At 32.1% G+C, this 26004-nt stretch overlaps 1 protein-coding gene across 1 annotated transcript; it reads right to left on the bottom strand.

Annotated features, from left to right (window-relative positions):
• RpLP1 (Ribosomal protein LP1) lies at positions 1-25551 on the bottom strand. Its single transcript, XM_085819472.1, has 4 exons — positions 25324-25551; positions 2062-2122; positions 1771-1965; positions 1-62 (listed from the first exon to the last, which is right to left on the bottom strand). The coding sequence occupies exons 1-4, from the start codon at positions 25393-25395 to the stop codon at positions 49-51; spliced, it is 342 nt and encodes a 113-aa protein (XP_085675598.1). The 5' UTR covers positions 25396-25551; the 3' UTR covers positions 1-48.
• Between the last annotated feature and the right edge of the window lie 453 nt (positions 25552-26004).

Below are 26004 nucleotides of genomic sequence, written 5' to 3'. Positions count from 1 at the left end.
TTTTAAAAGACTGATTTATTGTACAAAATACAAATATATCTTGGTCCCTCAGTCGAAAAGACCTGAAAGAAATAAGAAAACTCATTGTATTCAAAATAAGCAATGACAAGTATTTATTTAAAAATTTCTTAATAACTAGAACTTCTATTTCTCATAAGTTTAGGATTCAGTTTTAGTTTAATTACATTCAACTTAAACAATGAAATGTACTTAATATTAAACTAAAAAAACTATTTTTTGGGAGGATACTTCAAATTAGAAAACAAGAAAAGCTCATTTTTTTTTGCATATAATTTTTAGTCTTCAATCTAACACTTTTTTTAAATACTAATTTGGAGATAACCCAAGAAATTTGCCAACTGGAAAGAAACAGGCAAATATTGTTCTGAAGATTCCTACCAAAGGCAAAACAGTATCTCTTTATGCTCGTTTGACAATTTAAAACAGTTTGAAAATTTAATATCAGACACTAATTTTAAAATATTAAAATAGGGTATGTTCACACTACACAACGAACTGAATTTATGGCCTCAAAATTTCACTTATGGGGTAACTGAGCTATTAAACTAGTTACAGCATCATTTTAATGCAAAATACTGACATCAAAATTTATTTGTACAATAAACTAAAATTGGTTTGGAGCTTATTTCCTTCACTTTTGTGGTTTTTCTTTTTAAATATTTTAAACCAATGAAAAAACCTGAGAAAAATTTTGTCAAAATGTTTTTAAACACATTGAAAACAAAATTAGTAATTAATAAAGCATGTACTCATTTAGAAAAAATTGGTGATATTCCATCTATAAATTAAAAGTTAAATAGTACAAAATAAATTTACATACATTAATTAAGTCTTCATAGAATACTCACCAAATATCTAATATATTAACTACAGTTCAAATAAAAATTAATCAGAAAAATTATTACAAACTTCTTTTCTGTCTAACATTTACTGTAATTTCATCTAAATTTATACTTGGAAAACATATATTTTCATATAAATTAAAAATCAGACTTAATTATTAGCAGCATTAAATTTAAAATGAGCAATGTTTTATCTATTTATAACCATTTTTACTTTCATTTAGCAAAATAAACATTAACAGACAAACTATTTAGCATAATAATCTGGCATAACAACATTTCCACTAAACAGATGCATCATCAACTAGAAAGTAGCCATATTTATTTCACATGACAAAATCATTACAACTTAACAAGATACACCGGCTTGAAAATAGAAAACTGCTTTATCTGTATTTTAAAATAACGTTAACAAAATCATCAGAAGACTCAAACATTTTACATAAACAGCAACAACTCATAGCTTAAGTGAAAAGCTTTGTATTAAAAATATTCCTATGTTATTTCTGCAAGACTTTTTAATTACCACTTTTGTGAAAATTATTTCAGTTAAAAATATATTTCAATACAAATACTTTCTGGAAAAATTCAAAAGAAATCATCCCATAACTTAATTGCTGGTGTTGCAAAAATGACAAGCCATGAAAACTTGAAGAACGAGCCAAAAATTAGATTTTGTATTCTATGCATAATTTTTAATTTAAAAGCATAAAAACATGAACTTTGAGTCCTTAAAAGCCTTTTTGTAATTGAAGTATATTTCTATGACCAATAGCTGCAAAAATTAAGGCCGGGTAAGGGCACTTGTGGGTATAATGTATAATAAAATTATTAAACTGACAGCTGGAATTATATCATGCAAATGAAGTAATTCTTGTGCAACAATATCTATGGGAAAATATATTACCAAAACCCATGTCATCATCTGATTGATCAGATTCTTCTTTTTCTTCCTTCTTAGCTTCTTTCTTTTCTCCTCCAGATGCCTCTGGAGCAGCACCACCAGATGCAGGTGCAGCTGCTGGTGCAGCACCAACTCCTGATCCTACATTTGTAATCAGCTGCTTTATATCAATTCCTTCCAACGCTCGAGAAAAAAGACCTGCAAGTTATAGATGTTTTGCTTGAGTATGAAATCTTTATTATGAATTTAAAACATAGTAATAAATTAATAGTAACAGATTTCAAAGAATAATACCTGGCCAATACGATTCAACATCTACATTTGCAGCCTTTAAAATTGTGCTAATTTTTTCAGGCTGAAAATAAAGGAAAGAATTAGCACAGAAAATTATGAAATATATTAAATTATCTACTATACTGAATATTCTGCTGAATTCTATTAAATTCATAATTCAAATACTTGACTGCCAAAATACTCATCAGACTCATTAAATCAGTCAATGCCATCACAGTTTTATCAGCTGATTCAGAAGTCATCATCTGTACTTGAAATCTAATGCTTGTAGTATCGAATACAAAATTCAAAGAATATTTTCGTCAAGAACATAATATTGTTGCGTGCATACGGGTTCGTTACGAAATGAATGCACAAGTCCGATGAAAAATGAACAAAAATGTATTATTATCACAAGAAATATGCTTAAATTTCCTCAAATTATCGTGCAGTATTACAATATCTCACAGTAGTTATCTTAACTACTCAAATGTTCAACAGAACTTTACCGAAAATCCACCGACCTGAAATCCGCGTTGCCTCTCAAAATGTAAGCATTCAGTCTATAGGTTCCAGAAACCGCAACATTGAGTATGAAATATCAAAGAAAAAATACTTACCGAATAATGACATGTTAATTACCAAATAATAATGAGTCAAAACGGAAATACCAAATTATTGATATAAAAAAGTTAAAAAAATAAGATAATAAATGAGAAGTTTTCCCCCTCTAATTTGCATCGAGGTAAAAAAGCAGACGATTCACTCCACTCTTTGTTCAAGTTCACGATGTATTTTCTGAGCTTTGTTATTTCATTTCACGAGACTGTTTAGTACTGCCTTTTTTTAATCCGGATGTTTTGTGGATAAATTAACAATATTTTTAATTTCAGCCCTTTTTAATACAATGACAGATGAGAAACGTACTCGTGATTTTACTGCTTGCAACGTTGAAAAACGTAAACACGTCACATTGACGATAACGCAAAAAGTGCAAATTCTGCAAGATGACAACAGGTGCTACTCCTCGATTTATAGAAGAATGGTATGGAATTGCAACACGATTGTGTATGATATACAGAAAAATAAAGATAAGCTGTTGAAATTTTACAGTGATTCTAACACCGGAATTCAAAAGTGGAAATCTTTGCATTAGGCGAAATCGGCAAACCTCGATGCTGTGAACATATAATACAATGAATAATATAATCAATTTATATATGTAATAATAATTTAATTAAATGTATCTAATATGCCTTTTTCATTTTGCACTTTTAGACCAAATATTATGCTTTATCTTTTCTGTCCTGAAATCCACAAAATCCTAAAATCTGCACAACCTCTGGTCCCAAGCTTTGCGGATTTCTGGAATTTTACTGTATATATTTTAAAAATCTGAACTGTAAATATTTTTCTTAGTATTGTATTTATTCAAGATCTGAATGATTCTGAACTAGCAAGTTGGTGCATGTGTTACAGGAAAGCTGACAAAAAATTATTACAACTTTAAAAGATGACAACAGAGCATTGAAAAAAGATACCAATTTTCATAATACAATGGCTAGTTGGAAGCCAAGTGGTTCGCTACAAGAGGTGCTTGTTGATGAGTACTAAAGGACCACTTTCAGAGATGTATTTATTCAATGCTCCTGCTGTTAGAAATTCCACCATTCCCAAACTGTGTGTAACAATGACTTGCTGCATCAAATGCAGGTCAAAACCACAATTTTAGATATTGCCCCAAAGGGAAAGATGAACACCACCAATGTCAACTGTGGATCAGGCCACGCAGCCAGTTTTAAAGCCCATAAAAAATACTCTAACTAGGTCTAAGAAAACCTTACTGTGTGCAATTTCTCAGGGCAGGATTCTATCTGTGAGCATCAACAGTTAAACAAAGGAGAGGGAAGTTGCCTTCCTATAACGCAGTTACTTTTACTTGCTATAAAAGAACGATTGGCATGTCATTCAACAAATCTAGAAAGCAACAAGCCATGCATTAACTTGACGGGGGGACTTTGATTGTATTTATTCAAAGTCGGGACCCTGTTATACTACACATACCCATAAAGATATGTTTGTATAATTTAGAGACAATATGCCTAACCACAGAATACTGTCTTGCACCGATCTAATTTACTCTCCAGCTTCCAGAGCATACGTAATAGCATACAAAAAGCCTCTCCTTTTCATTTACACTTAATGTTTAGTATTAAATGAACCTTTTATGCTTTGGGTATAATCCTAACAGCAGATAATAATCTCAAAAATTACAAAAGGAGCAATTCAGTCAGCAATTCTTAAAACTAAATGCCCATATATTAGAATGATAGCAGGAAACACTTCAGGTACACTTATAAAGATTAAATGTTTGTGATTTAATTCTACTGAAGTGGGTTTTGGTAAATCTAGATAATATTCTATATAATATGCAATACAAAAACAGCAGTACGTTTATTATTGGATTAAATACAAGTTAATAATAAGAATACTTTTGATGTGAAATTTGAGCTTGACTTTTTTTGATGATTTCATTTATATTTGGTCGTAAAAATGACAATGCTTCTCTCATATTGTCTTCTACATTTAACAGTCTCGATCTTGTTTTTTGTTTTTATGTTGGTTAATGCTGAAAATCCGAATTAACACAAATAAGATATAACAAACCGTAATAATATTTTTAAAGCTTTTTTGGCCATCATGGGATAATCGCATCTAATGTTAATCCAAAACGAATTGATCGATTCTTCAGAATATTTTAAAATTAAATCTCAATTAGAAAGCGAGATCAGATCTTCTTATTCGTTCAAATTTAATTTAAATGTAGAAATATTTGCCACCAAATCGGCTTGGATAACACAATTGTTGAGCTTATTAACGTCTTAAAAAACGAAGTTTGTCAATTTTCATGAGTACCGTATTAAAACCCATTATAAATTGTACTGTATACATTTCTAAAATTTGGCGGCACAGTGGTTGAGAAAAATTGATCTACAGGATCATACACAGTGTGCATGAGCTTTTGCTTTACGAGTTTCATCCATATTTTTCAATTTATTGTGAAAACTTATAAAAAAATGCATGTCATCATCATAGATTTCTTTCAAGATCAACTCATTGTTTCGTTTGGATACGATGTGCTCCATATAAAAAAAAAAAAAAAAAAATGTTGCATTCGATGTAACAGTGATATCGTCTGCAGAGAGCCACTTCATTAAGCTTTGTTCCGATTGGTCGACACTTATGTTGAAAACTTGGAACCTTATGCCACAAGCCCTAAAAACCAGATTTTGTGACGTAGCACAGACTGGTTGCCTTGGCAACGCAGCTCGTCTTTAACCACTTATGCGGTATAGTACTTTCTTATGTCTTTAAAGACCTAGGATATCATGATTTTGTGCTGGCTCCAGTTCCTCTACTTAATGGCACATGCAAAATTGACAACTACTAACTTTACTTTTAAAAAATAAGGAAGAGTTAAAAAAAATTTAAAAAATTTTTTTACAAGTACTTTATACAAGAATTACAAATTCACATAAAAATTCATTCTAGAAACAAAGTAATAGCATAAATATAGTTATGCTTTTGCCACTTAAGAACCATGCCTGTTTACATTTCAGGAAATTCCTCATATGCTCCTGTATGCAATTTTATTTCTATAAAATAAAATCACATATAGGAACAATTAATAATATAGTAACATATGATAAAATGTTTAGTTAGAAACATTTTAACAAGCTTGTGCCTCTAAGGTAACTTTATTTTGCATTTACAACTTCATATAATTTTTATTTTCCTACTTTGTGCATTATTTTTTAAACTATATCTCTATGAAATTTTGTTAAACTGCATAAATACTGGAAAAATGGCTCATCTGGTCACTCTATATAGTCATTTCCCTACCTCATTTTAAGGAGAAAAGGCTAAAAAATAGTGATTTGTTTGCCCATTAACCAGTACATATAACAATTTTATGGCAATGGCTCAAAGTATTTGAATGGATATATTTTGATATATGGAACATAAGTAACAGAACAAATAAATACAATTTCAGGGATATCAAAATAAGCATTCAAAATTTCATGTCATAAAATAGTTAATTATAAAGATCTAAAAATGTTATTTTGTTTAACTATATTTTGACTTCAACAGTATCTGACCCCTTAGGCTTAGTTCAGATGAAGGTTTTCAGTCATAATGCATAAAAGTCATTAATCCATTCACACCTGTTTAATAAGATTTAAGCGGTAGCAAATCAAGTAAAATATAAATGGCAGATCCAACTGTTGATCAAAAGTCAGCTCGTATTTGCTTTATCGTGATAGGTAGATTATTATAACAAGATAAAATCCTCAAATCAGTTTTTGGAATGTAGCAAGTTGTAGTTAACCAACAATGAAGCTTGGTTTATACCTTATAACCAAAAGCCATCATGTGACCAGAACCTACAGCAGGCTTGTTAACTATAAGGATAATCTACAAACTCAGAAGATGATGCACAAATGTTAAAGACATAACAATTCTTGGTTACATGTAGAGATTAAAATGCTATGGTTAAATACTTTGCAAAACGCAGACCATTAACAAGAGTGTAACAAAATGAGAAAACTTTTAAATGCATAGTGCTCATCAGACTCATTAAATCAGTCAATTCCATCACAGTATATCAGCTGATTTCTAGTCATCATTTGCACAGAATACTGCGGAAAAAGACAGCTTAAGAAATTATAATTCACTTAATATTTCCTTACACTAAAAAGTTAAAAATCTGATAATTTGTAACAATTTTAGTATATAAACCAAGATTTCAAAACACAGGACAGAAAAATTAAACACAACTCAAAATTTACCTGCAAGTCCATGAACAGCTGACTTTTTAATTTGCTAGACACAATGCTTTCAGCTTATACTTAAAAACATGAAAAATTAAAAATTTCAGATTGGAGATCATTTCGGTTAAAGTAGATTCAAAGACGCCCCTTGTATTATCATGCAGTTCTTTCATTTATATTACCCAAGTAGTTAAATGTTATGCAACCCTATTATGATATAATCGATTGTGTGATTGCCATAAATTTTGAATGACGGGAAAAACATTTGTAAGAACTTGTGGTGTGTGTTGTTTAGAAAAGTACATTGCTTGTTTTGTGGTTTAGACGGTAGAACCTATTAAGTCAAGGTATAACAAAGAATATGTAGAAGGAAAACTTCGCAGCAACAGGAGTGGCTCCCTTCGAACGAAAAGGGAAACAGCTGCAGATGTGTGAAATATCTATCGCCAAAGCTCGAAGCTGATGTCGAAGTTCGAACAGGTTCCATGGTCACATTTATCAAGAGTTTAAAAAGCTGTGCGACTCCATTTTTTTCCCCTCCATACTGACAGATATAAAATCAGACATTAAACTGCGATACGGATAATGCAAGTTCAATAGCCAGTGAAAGAGAAACTTCACCTAATTTTCTTATTCATCTTAACATGTGTTCCTCAATTTCTTGCACACATCGCGGATGAAGAAAATATTGGCCAGGTCCGGTGTATCATAGAGGGGAAAATTCTCACCAAATCTCTTAGTGAATTTTCCCTCTTGTTTACATAGACGTTCTTTGGCTAAAAGATACAAATCTAGTCAAGTAATCAAAATACTTAGAAATGCTGCAATAACTGCTAAAACTTATTGCAAACTCTGTAGGTTTTTAATGCATGAATTATAAAAAAATATGACCCCCAAAAGACAAAAAGACAGCAAGTATCTAAAGCCCCGTTCACATGCAACGCTCCTTTGCACAGCTGGCGTTAGCAAGAGGAGAAAAGGTGACATGAAGGAGTTTCGTCTTTTCCCTTTACACCTAAGCCTCTGTGAACAATCCCGTCTCGGAATTGGCAGATTTCTAATACTGTTTACACATTTTTAACGTTGTTAATTTTGTAATCTGTACTTTCGCAACTAGTACCTGAACTTTCGTAATGGTTCCTGAAAAATATATGCTTTTTAATTATTATTACTTTATAAGCTGTTATTTATTTCACTCTTGGAGCTTGTCGCTATGGTTAAAAGATAGTCATGGATTTTTAAACTGCTTCCCGATAAGATATAGAACTCAAACTTTGTACATACATTGTTTGTGGATGTGGTGTCACGCTTTTGATTTTTTGCAAATATTAACAAATAAAGGGAGAATCTCATAACATAGTTTACACCATAACACACTGTGAAGGAAAAAAATTAAATGAAATTTTTAGTGTAATTTTTTTTTAAATATTTTGTGAGAATTTTTGAAACCAGTTCATATTTTTAGACTTTTTGATGCCCAATAATTTTAAAATTTCATATCTAAAAATATATCAGTTACAAACTTTCGACATTTTCACAGCTTTTAAACCAAGCATTTTGCATTTAAAAAAATAAAGGAAATAAATTGGATGATTTTTTTTTTTTACTTTTTTGAAAGATATGCAATAAAGCAGAATGGGAAATATTGGTTCTTCTTGGACATCAATGCAAAATATCGGTTTCAAAGTAATAATCTCATTATACCACACTATTTTTATGACATTATTTATGCTATATAAGTTGTTATTGTTGCCAGTTGTTAGTTCAGCGAGAGATTGGAGATATTTCTGAGTTAACTTTCTCTTAAGATGTGTTTTGCATTCGATTGTGTTTAAAGTTCTTATTAGATTGAAGCATAATTACTGATTATACTTAGTGATATTCTAAACACTTGTACGAGTATTTCTGTGGAAAATTCCAGAACTGTGAAGTGTTTCTGTTGATAAAATTAATTTAATTAAGCTATCATCGAATTTGAGTGCAATGACAATCATTTACGAATTATTATCAATCTATTACAAACCCATACGCACGCAACAATATTATAATTAATCAATGCATTAAAATTGTTTTGAACGTGTTTTACAAAACAAAAACCGGTAAAGAAAATTTCTGCTTGCGTTTTATGAGTTTTTGCAATTTTTCTGGCCGCATACGGTTTTAAAAATTGGTTTGTAATTTATGTTTATATTTACGAATTGAATAAATAGCACTAGGTTTGATTTATATATATGTGTGTATTGAAATTCAGTAATAAAATTTTAAAGATTTGAAATGATTAAATGGCTATTTAGACAGTCTGTATTCTTTAAACTGCAAATGCAAACTGAGAAACCTTTTGCATTTTTTTCAATAAATCCTTTTACTTAAAGTCCTAAAACATATATAGGTATGGACTAATTTTTTTATTATTTTTACTGCTTATTTAAAAATTATATACTTTATAGAAACAAGGATGGGTTTTGCAAAATACTGAAAGGAAGAATTATTTGAAATGAAAATGTACATATCTGTTTTAAAGATTTTAGATAAAAGTGTATTTTTATTTTTTTCTCAGAAACTAATTCATTAATTGCAAAATCATTCCTTGAAGTTATTAAAAACACTCTAATAAATACAATAAAAAACTGGGGGGGGGGAGAGACATTGAAAATTGTAAGAGAAGAAAGACATTTTAATTGTAAAATTTTTCTTCAAAAAATTTAAATTAAAAAAATTACTAGCAAAAACTTTTTTTCAGCTTAAAATTATTTTGTTTCACAAAACCATTTAATAATATTCATAAAAACTAGATGAAAATGCTTAAATTAAAAAAAAAACAAAAACATTAAAAAGATACCGAGTCCCTTGTCGCGTTGAAGCATCAGGTAACCTTGTCTGTATGTCTATAATTTCTGTATCTTGTACAGTTCTATTTAATTTTTGGGGGGATGCTATCTATCAGCGCGATTATTTCGCTGACAATCCAGCAAGCAGTAACTAAAATTAAGTGAACCGCGCAGTATAGTACGGGAATTCTCCCCATTTGCCCTGCTCCCGAGAGGTAAGGAACATTCAACCAAGTTCTACCTCCAATTCGGCGAGGCAGTCAATGCTTGTCCCATGTAAACGGGACACGTTGGAAGAACCGGTTTTCACTACCAGTCGAATCTGCTCTTGTGAACGGGGCTTAAGAGTAATTTGTGATACAGCAACAAGAATTATGCAATCAGGAAAACCATTAAAAACTAATAGGATATATATTTAGCTCATTAGACTCGTTAAATCAGTCAAGACTTTCAGTTCTCATCAAGAAACAACTGATCATCATATGAGCAAACACATTTTAAAAATATATTATTACATTCAGATTTGTGATTAGGTAATTAATTTACTCCTAGATAAGAAAATATCCACAAACTTTTGGCTTATCAAATGTTCATTATGCATATTTAATGAAATAAGTTTCAAATGATGTTCACTTTTTTTTTAATTCGGAGTCAATTTTGTTTGTTAACATTCTGATTTGACTAAAACTTTTTTTCCCAGAACACTTAATATTTATTTAAATAATTCATTTTAATAATTATATGCAACTAATTTTAACCCAACAAAATAAGAAAACGCACATAAAACTGATGCAATTCTAAAACTTAACCTCCAGAATTTTAAAACAAAACCCACAAATAAATATTAAGTATAACTGAATGCTGGAGATTTCTAAGCAGTAAAGATGCTTAGGTGTCTGGTGCAGTTATTTCAAATTAAAATATATGATTTACAGTAGATCCTAACTGATACACGCATAATGGGCACAAATTTTTTTTAAATATTAGAAATGCAAGAATGCTTAAAATAACAATAAAAAGTAATAAAATGGTACTTTCCGATTACCTGCATCTTTAACAAAACATTGCAAACTCACTGTTGGCTTTGAGAACGGTTTGGGTATCTAAGTCTATTCCAAAGATGTGCCTATATTTCAGGTCAACCCAAGTTGAGAACACTGGATATAGTAGAAAGTGTACGTGTCTACCATAGAATATAGTTCTACCATTTCGAGAAGTAATATTTTAAAATTTACGCTGTGATATATGAATACCGTTGAACAAAGAGAACGGGAGGAAAAAATGTGTCAAATGATAGATTACGTTGTGTCCAGCTTTTTGTTTAAAAATTTGCTAAATCGTGTCAATCATTCAACGACCATCAGAAAGACATCCCCCTTTTTTGGCGAAACTGTAAATTCAAGCAACCCCGACCTCACCCCACTCTTGACGAGAAAAGCAATTAGGGCATTCATTCACTGACTGGGAGAAGAGAAAAGCATTTATAGTATTTTGCTTCATCTTCGATATATGCGTATGATTTTCAATCTCGATAAAGCTAGAAAACCTCATAAACCTGAATAAACAGTACCGCTAAGATTATCGTAATGAATGTTTTTGTCAATTACGAGAGGGCATTTTCCTAATAAATATGATAACAATATTGTTACTTGTTATAATCTTTGCAGGATTGAATACCTGAGTTAAAAAACCTTTCCAATGCCACAAGTTAAAAATACAACAGCTGTTTACAAGGCGAAAAAAAGGAAGACCTATAAACAGTTATAACATTATAAATACAAGCTAACAAATCCCTTAGAAAATATAATATGGAACTGTCGCACCAGTAGCCGAGTGGTTAAATCGCTTAATCGTTTGAGCACAAGTAAACGGGCCGTATTCATGGTCGATTTTGGTGGTTTTCCTATGTGTAACGTGAATACGAGCTTGTTTCCTTTAGAAAATCCTCCATGAAATGCAACCCACCGTTTAGTCGGATATCTCTTGCGTGCTTTGCTATATTCAAATCACCTAACCAATACGGCTGTACTGATCAATTAAATTAACTATGGTAGAAGGAACAAGGGTTTCGGTCTAAAGGAAGAGATGGTTTCGTGGGGAATTTATAAGGGTAAAGAACTTTTTTTATACAACACTGAGAGGGATTCCTATGCAGTTCAGAGCTTACAAACAAACTCGCTGCATACTACCAGTACCGGCTTAAGCAACTGTCATTAATGCACTTGACTTACAGATGATTCCATCTAAGGAAAGGAATAACAAGATTTTTTTCATATGATATGCTTGTTGTTTTTATACCTCAAAGAAAATGCATAGTTTTTGCCTAACTTATACACATTTTAAGAATTTAATTTTTTGGTTAATCTTTGGATTATGGTAATTTGCCGATTTTTTGGCGACCAACCCTGCTACTTTTTTTTAACGCCATTTTGTTTTCACGAAGTAGGCTTTTTTTTTTTACTCAAAAATTTTTTACAACAATCTGCTAGCCGAATTACGCTTATGCTAGAACTTTTATGGAACAAAAGTGCTTAATCATGACGAAGATTAGGTGCGAAATTGGGAGAAAGTGCAGAATCGCAAACTGCTTGCCACGTTTTAAAGAATTGCACATACACGGTATCCATGTACATGTCAACCTATTTTCACTTAAAAAAAATATCTCAGAATTGCACAAAAATGGCATTGCGCACATTCTTGACTTTATCCATGAACACTGCTAAAGTCCTAGCTAGTAACCTTTATCGCCTTACCAAAATGTCACCAAACTACCTGTTACCATATTCCAAAGATTAACTTCATTCTCTTCTTCACAACTAAAAGGGGTTAGGTTGTTGTTGGCTTCAACATTAGGCATGAGTTTTCTCCATCATTTTATGAGGGTTGATGGTTTCACCGAGTACCATGCAGATGCAATATTGTAGATGCTGTCCAAGATTGTGTAGTGTTTCCAAAACTCTTTCAGATCATAACCTTCTTCAATTTTTGTCATTAGCAGCTTGGTTCGGTATGTTCTCTTCATTGTTACAATGACTCCTTGGTCCATGGGTTGGATTAGCTCAGTAACATTTGGGTAGAGAAAATTTGTCCATCAGAAGACTTTAGCACGCTTGTTGCTGGATGAGAAGATGCATTGTTGATCAATAGCACAGCTTTTTCAGGCAGGTTTTACAATTTAAGATGTTAACGCACTTGAAAAACAAAGATTTTTTCAAACCATTCTTGAAAAATGTTTCTGTTCATCTGTCCTTATTTTTAGTTAAAGTAATCAACGAGCAAATTTTCTATCCTTGTGGCTTTGAAAGATTTTTTTTTTTTTTTTGACTTTTCAATGACAACAAGTCTAAGTTTATGTCCACCGGTAGCGTTACTGCAAGAAATGATAGTAATCCTTTCCCTGCTGCTTTTATGACCCGCCGCTTTACTTTCACTTTCAAATGATAAAATGCAAGTGGGAAGACATTTCCACAAAAGTCCCGAATCGTCGGCATTATAAATTTGTTGAAAAGATAGCTCTTTTAAAACAAATTCTTCAAATTCATGGTGGAAATCATTGGCTGCTTGTTGTTCACCACTAAGTTTGTCCCCATAAAGTCCAATTTCTCGAATTCTATGTCGCTGCTTAAAACAAGTCAACCAGCCAGAAGACGCATCAACATTTTTTTCATACTTTTTTAGTTCTTATGAATGTTTGCACTTTGTTGTAACTAATAAACAACATTTCTAATGTTACAATTTTAATTGATTAGTGGAATTAATTGGTACAGGATTGCCCCTCAAACAGGAAAATGAAATTCCCTGACTTTTCCAGGTGTGTTTCAAGAAAATTCCTGTCTATCCGCATAATGCACGTTGGCTGTGCTAGGAGGTAAATTAATTATGGTATTACTTGTATTGTGTAGCAAATTCACTTAATTATTCAATAAATCCCAGAGGACATTTATTCTTAATTATTCTTGGTATACTTTATTTGATAATTTTGTTTACTTTTCCACTTAAACTTAATAAAATTTAAGATATATACATTGGATAACAAATGTATGTTTTATTTAATTATTACTCATGATCACCACCAGTTCAACATGAGGCTAATCCGGTCCTTATCAATCACAATGCAATGCTAAATAGTTAGGTTAGATTTTAGGTAAATTTAATTTGTGTGAGGTATGTTCTTAAAAGGCACCTTAACACTTGAAAACACAAATAAAATTATAATAATTGTTTTCTCAACTGAAGATTAAGATTAGAATCTTCCCAATCTGAAATAAAATTAGGCTTTTTTTTTTTTGCACATTCTGCAGCTTAAGCAACACTAAAAGAAAGAAATCTATTTTAATAAATTGAGGTATTTTATATTTATTTCGCAGCATACATAAGGAAAAAATATGTGCATTAAATTTAGTAATGGTATGTCATTATACTGCTAGAATTAATTTCAGGATTATGCCAGAGAAAATTTCCTGAAATTTGGAAATATTATTTACTAATAATAAATAAATTTAGAGGGAAGAAGCAACATTAAATTATACGAATAACATAAAAATAGAATTAGAATACTCAACGATATTTTAGCTTAGCGACTATAGTTATATTACATGGTTAGCCTAGATGACTGATTACTATTTTTTTATTTTACTGCAAAATGGCAAGGTATTTATTAAAAAGGAAAAAAAAAAAAAGGTTTAAAAAGATTTTGCGGTAAAATTCTAGTATACGGTAAGGCTTTGGCACAATTTTGAAAATTGTCGCCAAGACCAAAATGACCTGTTTACTGCGCATCGTCATGTCGCCAAATCCCATTGTACCATACATGCAGATTATTCTAACCAAAGAACGTCTATGTAAAGAAGAAAAGGTTCCATACAAGTAAAATGCTATTACGCCGTTAGAATGCGGAAGGAAAATTTGCCAAGGGATTTGACGACGGAACCTGGCGGCCAGAATTTCCCTCTCCGCGATGTGTACAGGAAATTGAGAAACACGTGTTAAGAAGAAACGTTCTTTGACAAAAAGAAAGCTACGAAGATTCTTTTTTAAATTATTGCGAAAAATCCAAGAAGAAACGTTTTATCAAAGGATGTTTCTTCTTGGATTCTTCGCAATAATTTTAGAAACGGATTTTCGTAGTTTTTTTCCCCCACTGAAAAAAACTAATATATGAATTAATTTACTTGCGCCAAAAAATATTTTCTTTTCCTTTTAGAGTTTAACCACTTGCGCTAAGACTAAACTTCATGGTTGCGGTGCCGTGCGCTACAATATAACAAGCGGTAAAGTGTCTCATTTACGCCGCTCCGCATCTGCGAGTGCAATCCAGAGCTGTAACTCGAGAAATAAACAATCTCGTTGTTAGGCGACGTGTGCACCACGTTATTTTCATTTTTGCGATAAATGCGTATCGACGTGGTGTTCACGTCGCTCGCGGTTCGAGACAAAAGCATCTCGACGTGTGTGGCACGTCTTTTTTGCACAAGTGGTTAAAGAAAATTTAAAAGATATTCATTTTATGAACTCTTGATAACGTGACCTTCGAACTTCGACACCGGTTTCGAGCTTTGGCAACAGATATGTCACTGATGCACAGCTGTTTCCCTCTATGATGGAACGGAGCCACGCCTGTAGCAGAGAGGTTTTCGTTCTTTACAATACCTATTCTTTGATTCTAACCTCCATGGTACCGTATACTAGGATTAAACCCATTTTGTTTTATACGAGAACAGGTACTTGTAGCATGGCAACCCTGTTGGTATATGATTAATTAATTGGCATAAGATCTTTTGATTCTTAATTTTTAAGTTTGTTTCACAATTTTAAAGCTTTACTATTTTTCTAATATCTTGAAATTTTTAATGGTAAACTCTTTAGTAGACCGCAATTTGAAGATCTCAATTTCCAGCCTTTTTAATTTTAACACGTGAGGATGCAAGCTGTATTATGCAACACGAGAACGCGCATGGGGTGTCAACACACCCCAAGCAATTAAATGACGTACATATTATAACAATCCAGTAAAAGAATGCATTCTATATTGATTGCAACATTTATTATTTAAAATAGCTTAAAATAATGCTAATTCTAAAATTAATAAGAAATAGATATTTTTCCCGAAGTCTCGGAATCATTGATTTCTATGAGAATTTTTTTTTGTGAATGCAATTATAATCCAAATTATGCAGAATTATTACATGAATAACAAGTTATATAATAATTATTGAAGTCAAATAGGCCCAAGAAGCATTAGATATTTTGCAATATATACATGAAGTATCCATTTCACAGTGTTCTTGACATTTTTTTTTACACTTCACACATAGTTTTTGATTTTTTTTTCTTTTTCCCTTTAGCACATGTAACATCTCCTGTATTATACATATTTTTCTTTTTTTTTTTTGTGGTTCATCAAATCATTTTCTGTAAGAAACTGGCCAATTCATGACTGGTATACCAATTGTCTGTGGTAAAGTTTCTTCCAGATTTGTATAATAGAGCTAAGATGCACTTTACTATTTCACTAGAACTGCTGACTTTCTTATACGGCCCATCTAAAATGCATGAATTTCCATGTTGAAAGCATAGAAGGTTCTAGAATCAACCATAGCAAATATATTTATACCATACCTTGCAGGTTTCTTATGTACATACTGCCGAAAGGAGCATCGTCCTCGAAAAGGTTCTAGCTTTTTGTTTAAAGTCACGTATTCCCCTACATGATATAATTTCTGTTAATTCTTCACAAAATTTTCAAATAAATCTCTTATTGGAGCTAATTTTTATCCTTCCCTATAAAATAGTTTAATCACAAAAAATGTCTTCTAAAGAGTCACACTGTTCTTCTGATTGACACATGATCACTAAATATACCTTCATTATCTGAATCTTCTATAGGATTTTTATCCAACGAAACCCCCTCTACGAATCTGGAGATTGCCAGAGAATTTTTTTGAGCGTCTTCCAGGGCTAAACAGTAATCAGAAAGATAGGATAAAACATACTGTAGGAGGGTTATTTTTTTAGACTGACTGGAAATGCATGTTTCTTAGGAGACAGTACAGGATATAATTTTCATAATGTCTGCTATAAAATATTGTCAGTTTTTTAAACAACCGCAAATTAGTCTTTAAAAAATAAAACGTTTACCCTCGTTCACTGCTTTCATAGCAACAAGCTCTTAAAAATTAAGAGAAAATTGCTTACTACAAGATTTTTCCAAATTCATATATTTTACTTTTAACTAAGTGAACCGTCTTGGGGAAAAAATTTGACCCAAACTGCAAGGAATACATTGTTGGCTCTTCCGATTTCAAGTTTTAAAGATCATGAAATTAGTAAAGTCAAAAGTCGTTAATTCGGACTGCCATAATCCGGACCTGAAAGCTACAAACATTCTGCGCATGCGTCGAGTTGAGAAAACGTTTCAGTTAATGTTGCAGATTACGTTGTTTCTTAATCTTCGAATTGAATCCGGCTTATTATTTTTTGCAGATTGTTAGAGTAATTTTATAAAAATAAGCTTGAACTTTTGATTATGTCAAATAGAATTTCCGATATATATTTACTAATATGTAAAGGATCTACAAAGCAAAAGTATCCTTCGAAGTTCATTAAACAAAAAGTGGAATTCCTGCAAAAACTGGATAAAGGCATATCCTTCGTTTCTCTAACCATTCCGAAATCTGTTTATCAATTTCACTTTGCTCAGCGGTGGGGGGAATGCCGCGACGCACAATGAATTGGCAGTTGATCTGTCAGCACTATCCTTATCTTCAGGGCAGATGTTTTTATTCTATTTGGCTTATAATTCCTTACTAAATATATTTAATCTCGATGTACTCAGACTTTGATATGATTTAAATCAAATTCCTCATCATTATAATTTGCTTCTGATAGTGAAGAAAGGTGACACAGGGGTTATTGAAAACGAAAAAATTTCGATTGATAAATTAGTCAGTATTCTCGACACAGCAATTATAGGACTTGAACAGCGGAACTTTGTAACTGAAGAAGAAATTATGTCTGTTAATAGAATTAATGAGAAAGTATTATCACATAAAACGAAGCAACTTAAAACAACTTACATTGAAAGAAATGTTTAATAAAGTAAACAAATAAATATTAAGCTTCTTTTTTTTCCCGATAATCCGGAATCGCCGAAGTCCCGACGAGTCCGGATTAACAACTTTTGACTGAATTTGTCACATTTAGATAATAGTGAAATATTTCACATAAATTAAGACAATAACATGCCCTACATTTTACACTATGATGAACTATCAATTTCAGCTGCAGCTTCACTGCATAAAAAGATTGTTATTTAAATATGCTGGATTTGGCAAGAATTCGTCAAATGTTTAGAAAATTGGAAGAATTGAATCTCTGTGGCAGTTTGCTGCGTATGGATAACTTGAAGAACAGGGTGAAAAGCTGTGAAAAGGTCGTTCTAGCCTTGTAAGTATTCTCCAGTTAGCTTGTCGTGAAGTATAGTGCCACCTACTTTTCTACAGTCATTAACAGATAAAACATATACCTTTTTTTTGGAAAATCTTAATTTTTTGGCATACTGTAACTTTCTATGTGTACACAATGATCAGTTTCATTCAAGAAACACAAAATTGCAAAAATTCAACACTGCACGCTAAACACGATAACCATAGAATAGCTGAAATTAAAAGGTTACATTGGAATTCAATTACAATTCATCCTGACTAAAACAAAATATTTAATGCAGACATACTAATAAATGGCTACTGAATTTTAAAAGTGCGAATCCACAAGTCCTCAAACACATGTGCTACACACACACACCTTTTGGCAACATGGTGCTTTGCCCCATCCATACTTTTTCATGCCTTTTTGAAGGATGTGTCGATAATCAGAAAGCACCAACAAAAAGGGTTTTTAAATGGCAATTTATGTTTTCCTTCCAAAATAAATCTTAAGTGATCAATGTGCATCCAACACACAAATATGAATACTTTATATCATAAAACTCTCAATTTGTTCTGTTGAGAATTTTGTGCCACTCCTTCAGGAGCATACGCTTTAAGTTCATCTTTACACAAAACTTTGTCAAGGTTCATAGCCACATTTTAGTTAAAAAAATAAGAACCTATAAGCACTTTTCAGAAAAAAAATAAGCACCTGTTTAATTGCATTATACACAACTGCATAACCTTAAAAATTATACTCGTAATTTAAAATATGAAAAATGCAGTATTTATTAAGAGAGAATAAGCATTACCTCAATCATGGAAAATAATTACTTTTTTTAAAATCTTAAATAACAGTTCAATTTACAGAACTAGTTCACAAATTCAACTGTTGAACACTGTAATTCTTCCCTACATGAAAGGAAAGGAAAAAAAAAAAAAAAAAAACTATGCAGAACTAAACTATATTACAAGATTTAATGATGAAATTTCAGTTCAAAATAGAGGAAATAAATAATAATAAGGCACATTTACTCTATTCGCTTGGAACTTACGAGGGCTATCCAGAAAGTAGATTACGTTTTGGAATAAAAAAATAAACAAAGTATAGGAAACAAATTTTATTATATACAGATGAAAGCCACACTCAAATACTACTTTTCTACATAGTCACCATACAAATTAAGGCATTTATCGTAGCGATGTACGAGCTTGGAAATTCCTTCGTCGAAAAATTCGGCCGCCTGCGCCTTCAACCACTTCGTTACCTCTTCTTGCCTTCCATCTTGCACAAAACTTGTGGTAACCAAGCTTTTCGCTGATGATTTCGTGCAACAAACTTCGCGAAATTTGTGGAAAACTCAAAGAAAGTTCCGTTATTGTGAAATTTCGATTTTCACGGACTTTAGCATCGACTTTTTCGAGAAGTTCGGCGGTCACTATGCTGGGTCTCCCACTTCGATCTTCGTCGTGAACATTGGTTCGGCCATTTTGAAATCTTATGACCCACTGACGCACTCCACCTTCAGTGATAATGTTGTCCCCATACACTTCACGAAGCTGCCGATAGATTTCTATCGGTTTACAGTTTTTTGCAGTCAGAAACCTTATTACTGAGCGCACCTCGCAGCTCGCGGGATTTTCAATTAACGCAGACATTTCAAACCGTCACAGTATCTGAACGGAGCACAGCACGAACCTCTCACTAGCACGGCTAGATGCAGACTGAGCTGCGCAACGCTCTGACCCCAAGATGGCCGCGCTAGCCCCGCCCCTAGCGGACACAGACGGAAACGTAATCTACTTCCTGGATGGCCCTCGTAATAATAAATACAATTTATTTTTCCACTCTTATTGATATTTAACTAATTTAAATCTAAATTCTGAACATTTTCTAAATTTTCTTCGTATATCAGTTTTCCCTTAACAGATATTGCAAGCAAAGTAATTTAAATAAAAAAGAGGAACATTTCTGAAATCAGAAGACAGAAATTTGCTTCATGCAGTCATCCTTTAACAGTAAAAGCTTAACTACCCGCATACTTGAAAATTGGCGAATATTCGGACAGCGGAGCGTAACTTGAAAAAGAGGAGCGGAGGGGGATAGACTGAAGCCGTTCTTTAGATTTTTCCGCTAAATAAATGCTTTTGACATTTCGATATGTGCAAGTTTTGTTAGTTTGTTTCATATAAAAACAAACCAACGGAACAGAAAAATATTCTGCTTTGCAAGCACAGGAAAACTCTTTTAAGTGTTCATAAACAAATCTGGGACCGAACATCAAAATTAATTATTTCTGCAAAATATCGCAAACGTTATTGCGCAATACGTGCACTGTAATTCTTTCCTACATGATATTACGCAATCGGATTCAACAGCTGCCGGTATTGGAAGAATAAAGAACTAGAGAAAGAGACTTACCAATCTGGGATATTTTTCATTCTGATTTTCAACAGACTGCACTAAATTTTCGGAATTAAATCATCCTTCGCTTGGGTTGGTAGACCGCAGAACTTTTAGTCCTATTCAATCCAGATTGGAAAGTGACCAAAAAAAGTCCGTTGCTTGTTTTGCAACGAACTATAAGTTTCAATATTCGAGATTTTGCGGAAAAAGGGGAGAACCTCCCAACATTCGTACTGTATAATGTATTGGCCAAAAAAATGAAATTATTTTGACTATTAAATTACTTTCCCTTTATTTAAGCCATTCCGAATATTATTCCTTAGAAAGCTAATCTGTGTTAAAACACAACCATTTTTGGAAGTTTACTATACTTCAGCAGTTACTGCAACTATGTTATTATAAACATCCATACATATGCTCATAATATAAGCATAACGATCATAATAAACATGAATATGAACTGACCAAGCAGAACAAGAATGCAAATTATTAAGATCTTGATAGAAATTCAAACGTGTGTAGTACTTGGGTGGGAGGAAAAGAATGCCGAATGTACCGGAATTTTCAACTGCTTTTGTAATTCTTTGACCAACAGAACGACGGGCACCTGTCTGTACTCTCCGTGCAGACCAAAGGTTATGTTAATGCAGAAAAGGGGGAAAAGCTATTTCCGGGAGTATGATTCACCATCTGACATTCCATATTAGGAAGAAAAGTTGTTTATTTAGTTTCGACTTTGTTACCGGGAAAAATTGCGCATACATTTAAAAAAAAAAAAAAAAAAGCACTGAAAGCAAAAAATAAGCACTAAAAACAAACAAAAATAAGGGCTTTAAAGAAAAAGTAAGCACCTATAAGGGCCTTTATATTTTATTTTCAAATATAAGGACTTATAAGCACTTATAAGGACTGTTACAAACCCTGTTTGTTTCCCAACTTTTTGGTTAAATTTGTGACATAAATTTTCAATTGAATTTATGTCAGGCGATTCAGGCGGTGTCTTTAACTGGCAAGGAGCGTTATAGAGTAACTATTGCCAGGTAAGGTTTACTGCATCCTTAGGGTCATTGTCCTGTTGTAAACACAAATGATGTCCCTAAGTTTTTGGGCGCTGAATTTCATTTTAAGATGCAATATGTCAATGTATGTATGTGCTGTCACAATACCATCAATGAAGCACAGGTTACCAACTCCATTACAGCCCCAAACTATGCCGCTCCCTCCAACATGTTTCAGTGTCGGTGTTAAATGCCGATTTCCAGTTCGGGGGTCAGCCTTTCTACACACATATTGTTGTCCATCACTCTAAAAAATGTTAAACTTTGATTTGTCAGACAAAATAACTGTTTCAAAATTCACCTGATAACGGTTTACACATTTCTGCACACGGAAATTAAGTAGTTTTAAGGACCATTAATGAAAAAATTAAAGACCTATGATCAAATGGGAACTGAATAAATTCAATTAAAAATATTATCTATGCCAGAATTTCATTTTTTAAATAACCTAAAAATAAAATAATCCCTAAGTAGTATGCATTACTACTAAACAAGAATTAACATAATAAGTTTCAGAATAAAATAAATTTTGTGCAATTTATGAAGTAGCATTAAATATTTTACACTAATAATAGTTGGACATATTTGAAAGAAGATAAGCGACATTTACGTTTTACTAACAGTTAGTTGCTGATTTATGACTTTATGCTGATTTTTTTTATGTTGAATACCAAAAAAAAATTATAAAATTAAAAAACACAAAAAGTTAAAAACCAAAAAATCCCATCCCTAAACTTTCTCGAGCTAATGCGACTCCCTCTAGTGTGCATCATGATAACCATTTATGCAATTTCCCTATTTCTGCTCACTGGTTTTGAACCATAGCCACTCCGTAGTTTATAATCATTGGCATTTATTTTTTATTCCACTCTCTTTAGTCAGCAATACTTATATTTCATAGCATAATTTTTAAAAATAAAATACAATGTCTCGAAGTGATAGAACTATACCCTAGGGTGGGCACATACACTTTCTACTATATTCAGTGCTCTCAACGGCTCTAGTGTAGAATTGGGTGCCCCTTCAATTAGTGACAATTTTTTTTTAAAATTTTGGTGATGAAACCTCACTTCTGGTTACCACGATAGTTTTAGCTTCCTGATTTTATTTAAATTAAAATAGATTGATGTGTACATGGACAAATTTAAGGCAGTGCGCAATGCCTAGTTTGTGCAATTCTAGGATTTTTTTTAAGTGAAAACAGATTGATGTGTACATGGACACAGAGTCTGTGCAATTCTTTGACTTCTCATTTTGGTTTTGTGTAGCGGCCATCTTGAAATTGTGCCTTCCTGGCGCTGATCTTGGTGTCAAAAAAGAATCGCCAAAAGTCAAGGGGCACCCAATTGTAAACTTTTACCCTCTCAACTTAGTTTGATCATTAATAACACATCAAAGCGGGATACTCATTTAATAAACTATGCATGGTTTAGAGATGGTAATATTAAAGACTATCTGCTTTGTAAAATATTTTAGGAGTAAATGCTCAGCTTATTTGAAACCCTTAATAACAGTCATATCTGAAAGTAATTTGAATTGGCCTAAGTACATTGGTGTCAGTACTCATGGATCTAGCTTCATATTTAGCTGCTATGAAGGATTATAGACACATATTAAAAGCTAATCACCAATTGCACTGTGGAGACATTTCATTATTAATAGAGATGTGCTTGTATCATCCGAATCAGTGCAGTGAATGTGGTATATTTTATAAAATCTCGTTCACAGAAAACAAGGTTAAAAAAAAAAAAAAAAAAAAAACGACCGTCCGAGACCATGGTAGCCAAACACTCATCTTTGTCATATTCTAGCAGTGCAAGATGGCTTTTCAGGGTAATGTTTTATTGCATACCTTTGAACTAATGCAAGAATATTTTATTTATCATCATTAATACCTTATTTTATGCTTAAGGAGGAAGAATGTAAAGATGCAGAAAATTTTGCTGATGCCGATGTCTTAAAACTGGCACATTTACGAAACTTTTCCGAAAAGCTATCTTAGTCTCTCTTTCTGCAGGGAAAAAGCATCCATCTTTTGAAGTCAATTGAAAAAATATCAGCTTTTATAAAAAACTAAAAGTTGAATGAAAATGCAGGTAAAGATTATTTTTTTAATACTGAAGCAAATTTTGAAAGCAAATGAAGTCCTCCTAAAGATATAAAAAATGTATTTGAAGACTTATCACGACTAATTATCTGGTTTGAGAAATACTTCCAAACGTTTTGATACGTTTGCATAGATTCAAGATCTACTGAACACTAGTGCCCTGTATGAATTTACTTTCGTGGAAAAGAATCTTATCAAGTTATCTTGAGACAACAGTTTGAAAGTAAAATTTGGCTGAATGGAATTGAAAGAATTTTGGATTTCACTAAATGATGAATATCTCCCCCCTTCTAAGTGATAAAACTCAGCAGATTTTAAGTCCATTTTTTACATTGTATTTGTGCGAAGCTTGTTTTCGGCAATTGTTATAAGAAGTATAAAGCAAAAATTAATGTAGAAAAGGAAATGAGATTGGTCATGTCTAGGTTATCTCTAGAATTTGAGAAAATGTGCAATTTGCAGGCTCATCTATTATATTATTATTTTAATGTAAAAAAATATTAATGAATTATTGCTGTTTATCAGTTTTTTAACTTCTTACATACAATTAATCATTTTATTTAGGGTAGGGCACCATGGAAAGATTTTAATTGAAAAAAGGCACCATGACTGAAAAGTTTGAGAATCAGAAAGTTCTGCCAAACTTCTAGATCATTAGCAATAGTGAAAATAAAATGGATGTTCTGTAAGTGAAACACAAAATGCACATAATGCATCAAAAACACTTAATATCATAGAGAAATTTACTCATAGCACAATTATAAATTTATGGAATTTCTAATAAATCTGATTACAGCCACAGCATAAAGACAATGTTACCTTTAGAAAATTGTAAAATCTGACAGATATTTCAAATGTAACAGATACTTGCCGTGGAACAAGCATACAAAGAAATTACAGGATAATTTTGAGACAGCAGAAAACGATTAGAGTTGCTGTGGGGCAGGTTTAAGAAAAATGCGAAGTTTCATGACCATAATAATGCTGTGATAGATGAATATTTACAAGACGATATCGACGAAGAATCGTAGCATTTAAAAAACTGAAAGAGTTCTTTTTAACACATCAAGCTGTAATTATAGACAAACTTTACCGTCATCGACGCATCTTCATAAGCTGAAGGGAAACTACGAATAACTCCCCTCTGTTTAGAATCAGACTTAAACTTCGCCGAATTCCAACATGCGGCTGTAATTGATATGAAGTTTGGTAAGCTTTGATATATACTAATAATAATCATTCTAATATATTAATAGTGTTCAAAATCCATCACACCAGCAGTGAATTCTGGCAAATTTATTCTATACGATGACAAATTTCATTTATTTTCCCCCTTAAAACAACTCCTTCATGTAAATTATAATTCACATTTATTTAATAAACTCCATATAAACAAGAAAATGATTTGTGAATAAAAATTCATTCAGACAATGCTACACCATGTGGCTTATTAAGCCTAACGGGTAACTTTCGTATCAAATTTAAGAGTCACTGCATAAAATATGGTTTTGAAGCATGTAACTCTTGTAAAGATAACTATTTATTTTTTTAATCAGAAATACGTATACTTAAACTCAGCAACAGTATTTATACTACTACCACTAGAATATGAATCCGCTACTTACTGTAACAGCAATTTCATCATCCTGCAAAATAAGGGCGCTGTAAACGCACGCTAATTCATCAATGGACAACATTTTCTTTAAATATTCAGCAAGTGGTGGATGCAAGTTGCTAATAAAGCCTTAGCCCGAAGATGGGAACAAAACACCAAACACTTGCTACAGGATCTCAAAGTCTTCAACACTCTTCAGTCCAGCGACACACGTGTCGTGTAACGCTCAATATCAACAGTAATGCCAGATTTAAAAATTATAATCATTGGATGAGAAAGTTAGCTGAAAGACTTCATCTTTCATTCTTTTTTTTTTTTTTTTTTTTTTTTTTAACTTTTCACTCTAGCAAATAATGAAAAAATACTAAAGTATTTTATGCTCCTTTACTTTCTTAAATATGACTTTTTTTTGATAAATAGCCTTTCATGCTAAGTTTCGATATCGAAGTCATTCCAAAATTTCAAAAATTTACCATTGTCGGTAATATATTTCTTGGTAAATTTTAAGGTTAAATTTCAAAGAAAGGCAAAGCAAGACGAAAAATAAAAATGTTCATAAATTATTAGTTCTCGGAGAATAAATAACCTTAATTTATGTAGCAATTAGTAGCTACATTTTGACAACTTTAAAGAGACAAAAGTTCCTCAGCAATTAAAAAAAAGAAATTATAGAAATGCTTTTATCAACCTA

This window comes from Stegodyphus dumicola, chromosome 6 (genome assembly GCF_044657685.1).
Source record: "Stegodyphus dumicola isolate Sdum_Otavi_A_Nest chromosome 6, ASM4465768v1".
Classification (NCBI taxonomy): Eukaryota; Metazoa; Arthropoda; class Arachnida; order Araneae; family Eresidae; genus Stegodyphus; species Stegodyphus dumicola.
The sequence above is the reverse complement of the archived record's forward strand: the minus strand, read 5'-3'. Positions and strand labels throughout refer to the sequence as shown.

Bases quoted from the DNA above. Each gene is read 5' to 3' on its own strand.
- RpLP1 (XM_085819472.1), bottom strand. From the start codon at position 25,395: ATGTTGTCCATTGATGAATTAGCGTGCGTTTACAGCGCCCTTATTTTG. The intron at 2,123-25,323 runs GTAAGTAGCGGA...CTTTATTTTCAG, and splicing joins ATGATGAAATTGCTGTTACA to CCTGAAAAAATTAGCACAAT. The intron at 1,966-2,061 runs GTATTATTCTTT...TATAACTTGCAG, and splicing joins TGTTGAATCGTATTGGCCAG to GTCTTTTTTCTCGAGCGTTG.